The 16789-nt window shown below is 39.4% G+C and overlaps 3 protein-coding genes across 8 annotated transcripts; 1 reads left to right on the plus strand and 2 right to left on the minus strand.

Annotated features, from left to right (window-relative positions):
* Positions 1-515: 515 nt before the first annotated feature.
* LOC111476541 (peptidyl-prolyl cis-trans isomerase FKBP16-1, chloroplastic) lies at positions 516-6867 on the minus strand. Of its 5 annotated transcripts, none has more exons than XM_023120246.1 (8): positions 6704-6867; positions 4871-5068; positions 4692-4726; positions 3829-3922; positions 2881-2941; positions 2482-2527; positions 1045-1115; positions 516-950 (listed from the first exon to the last, which is right to left on the minus strand). In XM_023120246.1, the coding sequence occupies exons 1-8, from the start codon at positions 6760-6762 to the stop codon at positions 930-932; spliced, it is 585 nt and encodes a 194-aa protein (XP_022976014.1). In that variant the 5' UTR covers positions 6763-6867; the 3' UTR covers positions 516-929. The 5 variants fall into 5 exon arrangements, with proteins under 5 accessions (XP_022976014.1, XP_022976011.1, XP_022976013.1 ...); XM_023120243.1 differs by having other exon boundaries at positions 516-907; positions 6704-6865; XM_023120245.1 differs by having other exon boundaries at positions 516-907; positions 4871-5091; positions 6704-6856.
* Positions 6868-7611: 744 nt separating this feature from the next.
* On the plus strand, positions 7612-15765 carry LOC111476534. Of its 2 annotated transcripts, XM_023120235.1 has the most exons (11): positions 7612-8029; positions 8954-9046; positions 9550-9674; positions 10147-10627; positions 10709-10934; positions 11701-13046; positions 13775-13854; positions 14293-14385; positions 14464-14537; positions 14733-14868; positions 15402-15765. In XM_023120235.1, exons 1-11 carry the CDS (start codon positions 7945-7947, stop codon positions 15483-15485), a joined length of 2823 nt encoding a protein of 940 aa, XP_022976003.1. In that variant the 5' UTR covers positions 7612-7944; the 3' UTR covers positions 15486-15765. The 2 variants fall into 2 exon arrangements, with proteins under 2 accessions (XP_022976003.1, XP_022976002.1); XM_023120234.1 differs by lacking the exon at positions 7612-8029 and having other exon boundaries at positions 8954-9674.
* Positions 11080-11314, minus strand: LOC111476542 (60S ribosomal protein L39-1-like). The gene has a single exon (XM_023120249.1). The coding sequence runs from the start codon at positions 11277-11279 to the stop codon at positions 11097-11099; it is 183 nt and encodes a 60-aa protein (XP_022976017.1). The 5' UTR covers positions 11280-11314; the 3' UTR covers positions 11080-11096.
* Positions 15766-16789: the final 1024 nt, after the last annotated feature.

The following is a 16789-nucleotide window of genomic DNA, read 5'->3' on the forward strand; positions in this document are numbered from 1 at the left end:
GCTCTGTGGGGACCACAACATGAAGGATTAAACGAACACATCTAGTTAGTTTTTAACCATAATTGGATGCATATTTAAAAATTTATAGACTTTTACAATTTACATAAAATAATGCAAAACTTTATAGTTATACTAATCTTTTATAAAAAAGCACCATTAACCGAAAATCGAACACGAGATTAGATTCTAAACCTTATTTTCTCCAAAAAAAAAAAAAAAAAAAAAAAAAAAAAAAAAAAAAAAAAAAAAAAAAAATGACAAAGTCTGTATAATTTTGTTAATTTCATTTAACATTAAAGTTTTATTTGTTCCAAAATCTAATATTTTTACAAACAAACAGCTCAAACCATAACTCGAAGTGTCCCTTGGTGTCCATGGCCATATTGGCAATGTCATCTGCCACGCAATTTTGCAACCTTAGTATGTGGCCAAAGCTACAAAAACACGTGTAATTAGGCCAACGGGAGCACCCCGCACCAATGATTTGATGGATGTCAAGTTCGGAATAATAATAAGGTAACAAGCCTGCTAGAACGCTCTTGCACTTTACTAATAACATAGAAAGTCAATGCTATGATCATCGAGAAGGTTCTTTTCTGATACAAAAAAGAAAATATCAACATTTGTCTTCTGACTTTCGATTTTTCAATAGCAATTACACGTTTGTTCGGCCTCTGATTACAGTCGAAGTGCTATAGCTGAATAATGGCAAGGGACACACCACATAACGATGATGTGAGCCCACCATGAATGAACTTTCTACTCATATTTTCAAATATCAACACTCATTGAATGAACTTTCTAAGTCGATATCGACGGAGAATGATACTCATTGAACTTTCAAAAGTTGTACCTCAAATATCAAGGGCTCGTTCCGATGCGATAAAAGACTACGTCGAGGACCAAACTGCAACAAAGCAAACTTAATTTTATCGACCAACGTTGTCGTGCTTAAGAAATAATACGACCAAAACAAGTGATTAAGATGGATAATCTATGATGTTAATGCTAGTAAAAGAATGATTAGAGAGAACTTTGCTTTACCTCTTCAGGAATTGGGTTCAAATTCTCATTTATGTAACCCATAGAAGGAGGGATAAGTGCTCTTCTTTTCCCTGATAACAAATAATAAACGCATTTCTGTGTTAAAAGGAAAAATGACACTCCAATACAGGGTGAACTTTGTTCTTCTTCTCATGTAACAACTTAAGCTCACCGCTAACAGATATTGTCTGTTTTGGCCCGTTACGTATCGCTGTCAGGCTCACAGTTTTAAAACGTGTCTACTAGGCAGAGGTTTCCACACGCTTATAAGAAATGTTTTGTTCCCCTCTCCAACCAATGTAGGATATCACAATCCACCATTTGGGAGCTTTGTGTCTTCACTGACACACCGCCTGGTATCTGACTTTGATACCATTTGTAACATCACAAGCCCACCGTTAACAGAGATTGTCCGTTTTAGCCCGTTACGTCGCCGTCAGCCTCACGATTTTAAAATGTGTCTACTAGGCAGAGGTTTCCACATTCTTATAAGAAATGCTTCGTTCTCCTCTCCAACTGATGTGAGATCTCACAATCCACTCCCCTTGGGGGCCTAATGTGTTCTCGCTGGCACACCGCCCAATGTTTGACTCTGATACCATTTGTAACAACCCAAGCCCACCGCTAGCAGATATGCCCGTTTTGGCCTGTTACGTATCGTTGTCAGCCTCACGATTTTAAAACGCATCCGTTTTGGCCGGTTTCCACATCCTTATAAGGAATGCTTCATACCCTTCTCCAACTGATGTGGGATCTCGCTAGCACACCGCCCGATGTCTGACTCTGATACCATTTGTAATTGCCCAAGCCCACCGCTAGCAAATTTGTCCGTTTTGGTCTGTTACGTATCGTCGTCAACCTCATGGTTTTAAAATGCTCTTGCCAGGTTGAGGTTTCCACACCCTTATAAGGAATGCTTCATTCCCCTCTCCAATCGATGTGAGATCTCACAATTAACCCCCTTGGAGGCCCAACGTCCTCACTGACACACCACCCCGTGTATGACTTTAATACCATTTGTAACACAATCCAAGCCCACGCCTAGCAGATATTGTCCATTTTGGCTCATTACGTATCGCCATCAGCCTCACGGTTTTAAAACATGTCTGTTAGACAAATGTTTCCACACCCTTATAAGGAATGCTTCATTTCTCACTCCAACCGATTGCATATGAGAAATATACTATTAACAGATGTGCAAGATTTAAGTGGTCTAGTAACGTTTATGTTTCTCGTTTCCTATTTCAGCCGTAAGTCGTGAAGCAAACAAAGCAATATAAAAGGTAGAAGTTAAGACAATAGAACCTAAAATACAAGGCTAATCCAATGAAGTTGAAGAGGTTTCTGCATAATAAAAGCCATGAACAGCCTGATTGGCTAAGGGTAAATAAGCATAAGAACAAAATGAGTAAAGATGATTGAATATCCATACAATACCTCCAACTCTCATGCCAACCAGAACCTCTTTCAAGCCCTCTATTATCTATAAGAAACAAATCAGTAATAAACGCCAAAACTCGAAAGCTGATCCAATCATCGAATGATACAAAACTCGAAAGCCGATCGAGCAAACTAAGCGTTTTTAAAAAGAGAAGATTATACAAGCTAACTAACAGAGGATCTTCCAAAAACCAGCAAAGTTCTAGTGATAGGCTACATAAACTGAAGCTTTTGACACACTAAAATGGACAACAAGCATATCCGCTATTGACAATTACACACTCGTAAACAGATCATTGCACATCGAAAAATAGAACGACCATAATTAATATAAATTCTCGAAAGTTTATCGCCCCCATAGTTTTCTCGAAGAACTGATGTAAAAGAAGAGATTACCTGGTTTTCTTTCAAAGGCAGGATTACTGGTGTGCTTTCTCCACTGAATTGATCTACCGTGCTGTGAATATGATAACAGAGGCAATGGGAACGATTTAGTCCTTGTGCTTTAGGGATTACCTTGTAACTTCCTTTCAGCCTTCCCCTCTCGAGGTTTTTAAAACGCGTATGCTAGGGAGAGGTTTCCACACCTTATAAGAAATGTTTTGTTCCCTCTCCAACCAATGTGGGATCTCACAATCTACTGTGTCCCCACTGACATACCAGTTGGTGTCTAGCTCTGATACCATTTGTAGATACCATTTGTAACAACTCAAGCCCACCGCTAGCAGATATTGTCCTCTTTGGACTTTCCTTTTCGGGTTTCACCTCAAGGTTTTTTAAAACGCGTCTGATAGGGAGAGATTTCCACACCCTTATAAGAAATGTTTCATTCCCATCTCCAACCAAGGTGGGATCTCACAATCCACCCCTTTGGGGGCCAATGTCCATGTTGGCACACCGCTCGGTGTTTGGCTCTGATACCATTTGTAACAGCTCAAGCCCACCGCTAGCAGATATTGTCCTCTTTGGACTTTCCTTTTCGGGTATCGCCTCAAAGTTTTTAAAACGGGTCTGCTAGAGAGAGGTTTTCACACCCTTATAAGAAATGTTTCATTCCCCTCTCCAACCAATGTAGAATCTCACGATCCCCACCCCCTTGGGGGCCCAACGTCCTTGCCGGCACACCACTTGGTGTCTAGCTCTGATACCATTTGTAGCAACCCAAGCCCACCGCTCGTAGATATTGTCCTCTTTGGACTTTCCTTTTCTGGCTTCGCCTCAAGGTTTTTAAAACGCATCTGCTAAGGAGAGGTTTCCACACACTTACAAGGAATGCTTCGTTCCCTCTCCAACCATAAACAAATTTGCATAGTTAGTAGCTAAAACACCAGAAAAATACATTACCTATGAACGAAATATCCATTTGAACGCCTGCAGACATAATTGAACTCCACCAAATCTCCTTCATGTGCTTCTGCTCCATCTCCCTCAAAAACTTCTATTAATTGGAACTAAAAATGTTACTACAGTGAAATCATTAATCATAGACCTCATTTGTTTTCATATTCAAGAATTATAAAGAACAATCATTGAACACAAATAATGTAGTTTTCATCACATCATCACAATCAGTATGAAGAAGGAACTCAAGCTATACCATATTCAAAATGCCATAAAACGCTGCTACGTTACAACCAAACATGTTCATCTATAAACACTTGTGATGTCCCACATTGGTTGGGGAGGAGAACAAAACACCCTTTATAAGGGTGTGGAAACTTTCCCTTAGCAGACGCGTTTTAAAGCCTTGAGGGGAAGCCCGAAAAGAAAAGCCCAAAGAGAACAATATCTGCTAGCGGTGAGCCTGGGTCGTTACAAATGGCATCAGAGTCAGACTCTGAATGATGTGCCAGCTTTCTCACTGTTTCCCGAAGGGGGATAGACACGAGGTGGTGTGCCAATAAGAACGCTGAGCCCTAAAGGGGGTGGATTTGGTGGTGGTCCCACATCGATTGGAGAAAGGAATGAGTGCCAGCGAGGACGCTGGGCCTCGAAGGGGGTGGATTGTGATGTCCCACATTGGTTGGGGAAAAGAACAAAACATCTTTTATAAGGGTGTGAAAATCTTCCCCTAGTAGACGTGTTTTAAAGCCTTGAGGGGAAGCCCGAAAGGAAAAGCCCAAAGAGAACAATATTTGCTAGCGGTGGGCCTGGGTCGTTACAAAAAGATTTATTAAATCTTGAGATTTTAAACAAAGAAATTCTACCTTGAATCCGAACTCCACTGTCGAGCTTTAGCGTCCTGAAAGCTTCAAAATTTAAACAACAATTCCAAATGAGAACATGTGAAGCAGTTTTGATGGATGGTCATGGCAGCCCTCTTCATTGTGATGTTAAGAAAATGATATGAACATTTCAAGAAAAAAGTTACAAATGAAATACATACCGAACTATTTCCGGTTCTTGCACGTCCATCATCGGTGCACCGAAACTAGGATTTGCATATAACAAGATGGGATACGAACCAATGAACTGCGAGAACAGCCTTCTTGGAAATCGTTTGACAGAAAAAAAGTCTACGTGATTGACCATATGATGCTTGGATATGGATACTTCATCAGCCATGTAAATGGTTTTGTGGAAACTACAAGAACATCCATTCATAAGCTGTCAAGAAGTGAGTATCGTTTGATATAGATATCTATTCTCAGAATTTAAGGTTTGAAGCTCTTGGATTGAAGAACAGTTTGAAACATTAAACAATCATCCTGATTGAAAGGAGGAGAGAGACGTTATGACATATTTTGACACCGGACTTAAAATAGTGTAATAGTCTAATCCCACCGCTAACAAATATTGTCCTCTTTGGGTTTTCCCCTCAAGGTTTTAAAATGTGTTTACTATAGAGAGGTTTCCACATCCTTCTAAGGAATGCTTTGTTCCCCTCTCCAACCAATGTGGGGTCTCACAATCCACTCTCTTTAGGAGCCAACGTCCTCACTGGCACACCACCCGATGTCCGGCATTGATACCATTTGTAACAACTCAAACCCACCAATAGTGGATATTGTCTGCTTTGGCACGTTACGTATCGCGGTTAGTTCTCATGGTTTTAAAACGCGTCTACTAGGGAGAGATTTCCACACCCTTATAAGGAATGCTTCGTTCCCATCTCCAACTGATATGGGATCTCACAATCCACCCCCCTTGGAAGCCCAACGTCCTCGCTGATAGACTGCCCACTGACTAGCTTTGATACCATTTGTAACCGTCCAAGCTCACCGCTAGGAGATATTGTTCTCTTTGGTCTGTTACGTATCGTCATCAGCCTCACGATTTTAGAACACGTTTACTACAGAGAGGTTTCCACGCCCTTATAAGAAATGCTTCGTTTCCCTCTCCAACTGATGTGGGATCTCACAATCCACCCACTTTGGAGGCCCAACGTCCTCGCTAGCACGCTGTCCGATAATTGGCTCTAATACTATTTGTAACAGTCAAAGCCCACCGCTAGCAGATATTGTTCGCTTTGGTCCGTTACGTATCGCCGTTAGCCTCACGATTTTAAAACGCGTCTCCTAGGGAGAGGTTTCCACACCCTTACAAACAATGTTTTGTTTTCCTCCCCAATCGATGTGGGATCTCACAATCCACCCCCCTTCGGGACCCAGCGTCCTCGATGACACTCGCTCCTTTCTCCAATTAATGTGAGACCCTAGCCAAATCCACCCCCCTTCAGAGCCCAGCGTCCTCGATGACACTTGCTCCTTTCTCCAATCAATGTGGGACCCTAGCCAAATTCACCCCCTTCGGATCCCAGTGTCCTCGATGACACTCGTTCCTTTCTCCAATCAATGTGGGACCCCAGCCAAATCCAACCCCTTTCAGCTTCCTCCTAGCACATCGCCTCATGTCCACCCCCTTCAGGGCTCTCCCTCCTCGCTAGTATATCACTCGATGACTGACTCTTATACCATTTGTAACGGCCCAAGCTCACCGCTAGTAAATATTGTCCTCTTTGAGTTTTCCTTTTTGGGCTTCCCCTTTATAACCTATCTACTAGGGAAAGGTTTCCACACCCTTGTAAAGGTGTTTCGTTCTCCTCCCCAACCAATGTGGGATCTCACGTAATCACAATATAAAATTTTAACACAGGACACCTGAAGTATATTTCAATGAATGCAACAAAACGCAATGGGAAACCTACTATTGTGTAGAGAAACACAAAATTCAATAGAATCCGAGTGGAGTAAAGAAATTCCGCCATGGAAGAGCATACCTAGGAAATTTGACGGCGGAAGGAGAGCGAAACAAGCTCCAGAACGAGAGAACTCCCATGGCACAGCCTGAAAAGTTGCGAAGATGATGACGTTAATGGATAAGTTGAAACGAAGTGGATGAGGAAGAGAAGGAGAGGATTCTACGGTGAAATTTATGACGAAGAACGTTGGAGAAGATTTATTTTAATTAAATTACATTTAAATCAATAAAAATATATATTTTTGAATTCAAAATTTCAATAATATCCTAAATATTTTTCTAACTTTTTTTAACAATTTAAAAAATAATTAGTACTATATTTAAAAATTATGTATTTAACTAACTTTTATAAAGTTGGGTATAATTAAAAGCATATAGATTCGTCCATATACTAAGAATATTTTTAATTTTTTTTAAAAAATTAAATATATTATTAATAAAAATTTAAAATTTATGAATATTTTTGAAATATCGTTTAAATTTTAATAATATTTTTTATTCTTTTAAAAATTTAGTATATAATTCAAAATTTTAATTATTGATTTAAAAAATACTCTTAAATTTTTTTAAAAAATATATATTAATATTTTAATTTTTTTAAAAAAAAATTAAAAAATATTCGTATAATTAATGCTGCAGTAAACAAAATTTTAAAGCGTTTTTATAATTAATATATCTCTATACTAAATTCATAAATTATCCTAAATTTTTTTTAATTTTTATAAAAGTTTTAAGAATATTAATACTGATAAAATATACGGCGTATTTTTTAAATAAAACATTAAATATTCTCATCTAACATAAAGTTTTTTTTTTTTTTTATTTTTTTTATTTTAAATTTTAAGAATATTATTAAAATTTTGTTGAGATAAAAAGCGAAAAACGGTATTTTTATTAATTTGTGATAGTTACAAAAATAGACAGAAATCGATTTTACAATGGTGAAACGGAATAAGGACACAAAATCCCTATAAGATGTGCAGAATCGATTGACAAATCTGTTGTTTAAGTTTAAGATCTTCAAGAACTTTTGTTAAGATCTTCAGAAGCTTAGCAGTTAGATTACGGAGAATCGATTTGCAACCTAGACCTAATTCGCCCAAGTGAACTGGGCCGTCGTCGAGCTAGAAATCAACGCCGTCTCTCTTCTCCTCCATTCCGATCTTCGGTTGTGAAATCAACGGCGATTCGATCCACCGGATCCCTGTATTCATCCCACAATCCACTGAATCCCTTCACTTTCTTTTTATTCTTGTTGCTATGGGAAAGAGAAGAGAGCGTCGACGTGCAGCTCTAAGCAACGCCGGTCGCCGTGTCAAGCTTGATCTATTCGCCGAGCCCTCCGGTAGTTTTCCGTTTTTTGGTTCTCCCTTTTGTGTTATATGCGCGGTTTGTATAATCGCGCTTGTCGATATATGTTTGTTTGTTTGTTGCTAATTTGATTGTGTTGGGAATTTGTTTATTTCTTCATGTAGGGTTGTGTTAGTTTCTGTTGAATGTTCTTTTCCATTTTCAATTTGTTTATTTTGTAATGGAAGCAGTGAATTTTGATCTCCTGGTGGCTAGTTTTCTTAACTCATTGAGTTGGGCTTCTATCTGTTTGGAATTAATGCTCACTCAGATTGATTAGGGCATGGGGGCTTGTTTAAATGTTGTGTAAACATATTTTTTCTGTTCTTTCGTGAGTTTTTGAGGTGGTTCTTTTTGTTTGTTTCATTTTTTAATTTTGTTCATTCATGGCACGAGTTTTCATTGGCTTTATGTTGTGATTAATACAATGCTGCTCTGGTCTTTGATATGTAACTTTGTTTACTTGACATTGTAATCAATGCATTCCATCCTAATTGTTGCTCCCGGTTTCTTCTTTAAATTCTTGCTTTTGGCTATATCCAGCCTTCAATAAACATAAATGTTATGCATATGAGTATTAGTTTGGTCATTATTTGAGATCAAAAGTGGTTTATATGATTACTAAAAAGGAAAAAGTATATCTATGAATGCATCAAAGAAATTTACATTAGTTTATATTGGAGTTTCATTGATTCAATCTGAGAAGGGTAGAATGAAAAGTATTTATTCATTTTTAAATTTTTTTATTAGAAATTCTTTCAAGGGTTAGTGATATTTCTCTTTATATTAGTTGTTTCCTTAATATATGATCTTGGGTGACACTGATATACTCGATAGCAGCTTCTAGTAATTTTAGCTTCGGAGATCGTTAATATAAGATGTCTGTATTTTAATGGGGGATATGTTATTCTTTGTCTAGGAGATTTAGATGGCTCTGATGCACATGAAGAAGTTGGAGGGGATATAGATTCAAGACAGACAACCAAGTTACCTAAATCAGCATCCTCCTCAGGTGGGTTCTATCAGTGTTCTTCAAAAGGACTATGTAAAGGGGATATGAGTGCTTCACATTATAATGGTGGATATTTCAAACTTTATGTACAAGACTTTGTGTTATTTGCCCCCAGAATTTGTTTTCAGTCTATAGGGTGACTGTGGTCTTTGGGACACCAATAATCAGATCAGGCCAGGTCAGGGCCACTGCCACAATGAACATGTGAATGACTCTCAATCATTATGCTGTTTTTGGAGATTTCGACAGGGAAAATTTTTCATCGGTTCGTATGTCTCTGTCTTTTCATTTTTGGTTATCACTGACATTTGTCCTTGGATGTGTAACAGGTGGATGTGATGCAAACACCTTCAATGTTCACGTTGAATTGCACTGTTTTAATTTTGAAAACTTCATGTTTCTAACACCTTGTGATATTCATGAAATTTTCAGGGAATTCTTTGACGTGCTGCTAAGAGATATGGTTTTGGATATATTTGATGTGGAAGTGTTTTTATTTTCAGGTCAACAAGCACAAAATCCCTTGCTGTTACTGGAGCAATATAGTGATGATGAAGTTGATGAGGACTCCAATAAAAATTCAGATCATGATGGACAAGATGCGTTGTTACCTGACTGCAATGACGAGGTATCTTTCTTTTATTTTCTGAATTGCTGATCAGGATTAGAACTTGAATAAGCTTGATTTGATATCCTACGTTCATTCATTTCGGGTTAGCTCTTGTGAGAGGATTTATTAGTGATTCAACTCCCCTCCCCCAGAGAATGTATTAATTCTGCCTTAAATTCCAATAAAATGTGGGTTGAAGCCTAATTCATGTTATAAATGATAAGACTGTAATACTTCTTTAAGTATTGAGGTATTTGTTGCTTAGCTGATTTTGGTGCTGTTTGTTATGGTAAGCTGAAAATATTTTCGATGGCAAAATTTTGAAAACGAGAATTTAGGTTTGATCCTAATTTGATGCAAAATTTGAATAGTCATAAGGCATTTCATATGTTTTACCAAACGAGCCTCGAATGACACTTTTGTGCATGTTAACAAAGTTTGCTTCTATTCTTAATAATATATTTCTTTTTACTGTTGTCCTTGATTCCAGGTTGCTGCCCTTCTTGCTGAGGGATGTGAGAAAGTGGAGGCAAATGTCGGTGAAGACATCATTGCTGAAAAGGCTGTTCAAGAGGAACCCGAGCGAGGTTCTGCTGAATTTTCTGAGAACCTGGAGAGCAAAGATGAAGCAAAAACTGACACTAATAACTTGGGATATTTAAGCAAGGAAACGGATGTGGTTCAAACATCTGTACCAGCCACATCTATTGTACAAGTATCAGGGGATGTTATTTCAGGATGGAGGGTTGTCATGCATGAGGAGAGCCATAATTATTATTACTGGAATGTTGAAACTGGGGAAACTTCATGGGAAGTTCCTGATGTCGTTTTGGCTCAGACTCAGCCTACTCTATCAGCCACTGACGTTATAACTTCTCCAACTCAATTTCCAGAGAACGTTACAGTATTTAAACAGGATTCTGGCTTATCTAATGGTGGGAGGTTAGATGCTTTTTCAGCAGAAAGCACAGGTGAGTGGTCTGCTAATCACAATGCTTTATAATTATTAAAAAATTTAAAATATGAGCCTAAAGTGAACGATCAAATTGAAGGTTACAAGAACGGCGTTCCAGTTACTGCAAGTCAGGGTTCCGAGGTTGACCAAAGCTATGCTGCCTTCAGTACTTGTTCAAACAATGTGAATATCGCAAAAGCTGCTTCTGAGATCTATGCTGATTACGCGGTGACTAATGAGGAACAGAAATCAGGGTTGGATCTTCCTTCACATCTTCTGAACTGGAGTTCGAGCTTGTTAGAGAGATTAAAATCATTACAGAAGTAAGATTTGACTTTTTCACCTCAATTGAATATTATTAGTTATTCACAACCTTCATTCACCATTTAGTTCTTGTTCAAATGATGTTGAGCTTTTTCACTTGGGCAAGCACTTTGATCACCTTTCCATTTGGCTTGTAAGCCTTAGGGAAACAATCACTTTGATCACCTTATAGATCTGTCAAACACTAACCAAAAGAAAAACCTAACCGTTTTGCATAAGAAACCGAGTTTCAGATGGCACCAGTGCCTATGCTTGGTATTGCACCTTATGGTGCTGTTAGTTCTCAATTGAATCCAGTGAGGAATAGGCCTAAGCCTTGTCTTCTTGCCCAACCTTTTCTTCATTATGAAGGTTTTGTGGATGTCATTTTGATACAAGGACACGGGCGAAAAGAGGAACCAAATGCAGTAGGAAACCTTAGAAAACTTAAACCTTTAAATTTAGCAGTGATATAATTGGTCTTAATAATCTTGTGCTCATGAATCCCTTTCTTCTTGATTATTGTAATATTATTTTATGTATAACCTACATGCCTCCGATTGAACCTTTCTAATGTTATCCCTCTAAACCATTGGTTTTTCTCCCGAAAAGTTTAATACTGTGTTTATGAACAAATTATTTTTCAATCAAGTCGTGGCGGGATATATTTAGTGTTATGTATATTCATTTCTCAATTTTATTCTTGACTTCTTATGTTAGCATTGAGAAATGGACTTCGGGTTTTATGTCACATTCTTGTACTGATGGCTTAAACATCAACTTCAGGTCTGGGGGTCATGAATGGACATTAAAGTACATATTGGAAACTCAGGTTAGACTTTCGGATTTGGAGTCGCTGATGCCGTATAAGGCATCGTTGCTTCCATTCTGGGAACACTTGGCAAGGAAACTTAGACAGATTGAAGATGACATTAACAAAGAAATTTATCAGACTGTTGTTGTATCGTCGCAATTGGATGAAGCCAAGATTACTGATAGTCCAAACATTGTAAGAAACGAGAAATTTCAGGGAATGTCGGATGTTGCGTCTGATGTTGCGAGAATGGAAAATAGTGGGATTTCTGCTTTGGAGCATTCTCATTTGCCTACTGATTCTGCTTCTTTGACTATCATTGCAAATGGAGAAAATATTTCACCGTCTAATGGAGAAAATATTTCACCGTCTAAGGGGAACTCTACTAGTGTGATTGACCATGCAAGTGAAATTGCAATTGATGAAATGGCTTCCAAGAGTGAACATTCTGTGGAAGATGTTGACATGGAGGTGGATATGGAAGTTGAAGATGCCGGTTTTGCAGGTAGCTTGACGGTGGCTGGTACACCAGATATATACAATGCTAAGTCATTTACTTCGTTCGAGCAACCACTTCAGCCAGATCAACAAGCCCAGCCAAATCTTTCTTCTGGCTTTGCATACATGGGGCACGAGGATGGCAGTGTAGCACCACCGCCACCACCAGCGGACGAAGAATGGATTCCCCCACCACCACCTGATAATGAAGATGTTCCTCCACCCCCACCTGATGAACCAGCTGAACCATTATATCATATGCCTCCATCTTATACCCAACTTGGGCAGCCTGTTTGTTACACTGAACCATATCAAGTGTCTTATCCTGATTCTAGTATTCAGTATTATGCACATCCTGTCCCTGAAGTTGTACCTAGTGCAGATTTTTACGGACATCCAGAAGCATGTAACGTTGTATTGGCTCAAGCACCATTTTGCTATGAGGCAGTTCCCAATTCGCATACGGGTTCTGCTCCCCTAGTTGTAAATGGTGTTGTGCCTGAAGGTTATGGTATTCTTCAAAACGCAACGTCCTCTCTTTCCATCTTTAGTACTGCTGGGTCGTCTCAGTTGCATGTTGATTCTGCATCTGTGAGTTTTGATCCTTCTTTCACTTTTCATTATGGATCTTCTGATACTGCAAGTATGAATACTGCTTCTGCCGCTGATGAAATTGACAAGGGGTGTGGAGACACGAAAGCCTCCGTCCGAGTATCTACTTCAGTCTCCCCAACTAACGATGTTCCGCCAACAAGTAATGCCGTTACTGATCCTTCAGCTGTTGCTAATACAACTGCAATTTCCAAGGTTCAACCAAAAGGTATGATATTTTAGCAGTTGTCATTTTAATCATGATGTTTTTGCAAGGAGCTAAATATGAGTGGAGTGTTTATCTAGATAGTAGCTTCCGCAAAAGAGGTTGGAACTGGGAGAGGAAAATTGTGAGATCTCATGTCGGCTGGGGAGGAGAACGAAACATTATTTGTAAGGGCATGAAAACTTCTCCCTAGCAGATGTTTTTTAAAAACTTTGAGCAAAAGTCCGGAAGGGAAAGCCCAAAGAGGACAATATCTGCTAGTGGTGGGCTTGGGCTGTTACAAATGGGATGACACCGGGTGATGTGCCAGCGAGGAGGTTGAGCCCGGAAAGGGGGTGGACGCGAGGTGGTATGCTAGCAAAGATGCTGGGCCCCGAAGGGGGGTGGATTGTGAGATCCCACATCGGTTGGGGAGGAAAATGATACATTCTTTATAAGGGTGTGGAAACCTCTCCCTAGCAAAACCTTAAGGGGAAGCCCGAAAGGGAAAGTTCAAAAAAGACAATATTTGCTAGGGGTAGGCTTGGGGTCGCTATAGTGTGTTGAATGGCCTAGGATTTAGCAGCACTTGTTGGGTACAGTTCATTAATCTTATCAGGTATCCATCAACCCTGTTGTGAGCTCAAACCGTTAGTGTAGTGCAGTTTAACTCTTCTACTGAGATGTTCATGCAGTGGCCTCCCAATACGGCATCTGCTCTAATGTTCTGTTGCTGTTTTTTTTCTATGCAGCTCTGCGCAGTAAAAAGCGGACAGTTGCGGTTGCTCCATCCTTGAGATCGAATAAGAAAGTTTCGAGTTTGTTGGACAAGGTACGTCTTGTGTCTTTCTGTGAAATCTCACATCGGTTAGAGAGGGGAACGAAACATTCCTTTTAAGGGTGTGGAAACGTCTCCCTAGTGGACGCGTTTTAAAATCTTGAGGGGAAGCCCTCGAAGGGAAAGTTCAAAGAGAACAATATTTGCTAGCTGTGAGCTTGAGCTGTTATTAGTGGTATCAGAGCAGGTCACCGGACGGTGCAAGACACTGGTCGGAATAGGGCTAGACCCTCTCCATTGTAGATGCGTTTTAAAACCTGAGGGAAAGCCCAAAGAGGACAATATTTGCTAGCGGTGGTCTTGGGCTGTTACACTTTCGGATCCATAGATATATTACCTCATCCTCTCCTTGGTCTTTCTGTATGGGATGCCATAAAGTTATATTTTTCATGCCTGACGAATCATTTCTGTTTATTCATTTTGATTGATCAGTGGAAGGCAGCGAAGGAAGAACTGGAAGAAGACGAGGAAGAACCAGAAAATGCATACGAGATTCTCGAGAGGAAACGAGAAAGAGAAATAAAGGTTACAATACAACAGAATACATTTGATAATTTAATTTACTGCATCTGTGCTGGGTTCTTACCAATGTTTTTGATGCAGGAATGGCATGCACAGCAAATTGCCAGTGGAGATGCAAAAGAAAACGCCAACTTTCAGCCTCTTGGCGGTGATTGGTATGAAGCTCAAATGACAAAATACAATTCCTTAGTCCTTCATTTGTCTTGTAAACTATCATATTCTCGAAATCCCTCTTGCACTCTGTGCCTCTTCTAGTTTGAACTCCAACCAATTGTGCAAACTAAACTGATTCGAGTTCAAGGACTCGTTTTTAGACTATGGTTTTGAGCTCTGCTTGCTACATTTTCTAGGCGCGAGCGTGTAAAGCGAAGGAGAGCGCAATCATCGAGTGACGTTACTCAATCCCCTGCTGAAGCATCCACAGATGGAAACCAGCAGCAGCCCGACCTGGCAGAAATTGCAAAAGATCTCCCCTCAGGATGGCAGGTAATTTCCCTTATAGAAACGATGAACTGATATTACAAAGTAGAATGGAGCGTGACCTTCAAGCCCCTTGTGATGAAAATCGAACTGAACGCATCCGTTTTTAGAGGCGTCTTGTACAATAGCTTTCAATTTTCCTTTTGCCTTTTCAATACCTTTAAGCGCTCTCATCTGAATCATTCATCAACGTTGTTGTCTAGTCTAGAACTTGCTTTAGTAGAACCAATCCCTCGAGATGAAAATCGAACTAAACACATCTGTTGTTAGAGGCTGTCTTGTACAACAGCTTTTGATTTTCCTTTTGCAAAACCTTTAAGCGCTCTCATCTGAATCATTCATCAACGTTGTTGTCTAGTCTAGAACTTGCTTTAGTAGAACCTAAGTCCCTCATGATGAAAATCGAACTGAACACGTCCATTTTTAGAGGCGTCTTGTACAATAGTTTTTGATTTTCGTGTTGTCTAATCTAGAACTTGTTTAGTAGAACCAGATAGTTATCTTACTGGGTTTCTTTTTGCAACATCGCGTTTTTTCAGGCATATTGGGACGAGTCAACGAAGCAGGTGTATTATGGTAACGTTAACACTTCGGAAACGTCGTGGACAAAACCAAGGAAGTGAAGCGATGTTTATGTCATAGTTTAGTGATTTTGTTGGGAACTTAGGGGATTAAAATGAAATGTGAAGTAGTAGGTGTTGTTGGCATTGTATAGCTAACTTGTTGTTAGGGTAGGGAAGGAAGGGAGATTGTGGAGAGGAACACGACAGTCTACAATTTTGCTGATTGATTTGTTCAATCAAATTGTCATTTATTCCTCTCTGGATAGTTTGTGCTGTAAGCTGTAGGCTCAACTTACATTCTTTTTGTTAGCCTAATTTCAGTTCATTATTTCTGGATTTATTATTGATTTTTAATATTAAAAAATAAAATAAATCTTCTTTTTTTTATTCTCTCTCCTCCTCGGTCAGCGAAAAGTTAACAGAGATGTCATGAGTCTGGTAGAGAGTCGGTTTGGATTTAGAAAAATGAACCCAACCCAACCCCTATAGTTTGAGTTGGGTTGTCGGGTTGAATGTACACTCTTATTATGAGGTGGGACAATTGAGTCGAGTTAATAGAGTGTCCCTTAGGATATTTGTGAGGATCGAAGATAATTCACAAACAAACAAATTATTATTTTTTTTTATTGAAGAGCTAAATTTTAATATTACAATATACTCATTTGACACTTAGGTATAAGAAGTAAGACAAGACCGTGTAGAAATTTAGGTAAGGGCGGGTTTGCATCTTACATTGGTTGGAGAGCGGAAAAAAACATTTTTTTTAAGTGTGTAGAATCCCTAAGAAAATAGTATCTGCTACAAGTGGGTTTGTGCGGTTACAAATGATCTCAGAGCTTGACACTAGTCGATGTGCCAACGACTATGCTGAGCCCCCAATGAGAGTCGATTTGAGTGGATTGTGAGATCTCACCTCGGTTGGAAAGGGGAACAAGTGTGTAGAAGCTCTAAGAAAATAATATCTACTAGTAGTGAGCTTGTGCGGTTATAAATGGTATCAGAGCTAGACACCCGTCGATATGCCCACGACTACACTGAACCCCCAATAAGAGTCGATTTGGGAGGATTGTGAAACCCCACCTCAGTTGGAGAGGGGAATGAAGCAAGACACTGGACGGTGTGTCGGCGACTACATTGAGCCCCCAATGAGGGTGGATTTTGAGATTTCACATAGGTTGAAGAGGGAAACATCAAGCAGTGTGCTAGCCAGACACCGGTCGATGTACTTGCGACTATGCTAAGCTCCCAATGAGAGTCGATTTGATTGTGGGATCACACATCGATTGGAGAGGGAAATGAAGCAAGATACTGGGCGGTGTGTCGACAACTACGTTGAGCCTCTAATGAAGGTGGATTTTGAGATT

The sequence above is a fragment of the Cucurbita maxima genome, unplaced genomic scaffold, assembly GCF_002738345.1.
Source record: "Cucurbita maxima cultivar Rimu unplaced genomic scaffold, Cmax_1.0 Cma_Scf00003, whole genome shotgun sequence".
In the NCBI taxonomy this organism is placed as follows: domain Eukaryota; kingdom Viridiplantae; phylum Streptophyta; class Magnoliopsida; order Cucurbitales; family Cucurbitaceae; genus Cucurbita; species Cucurbita maxima.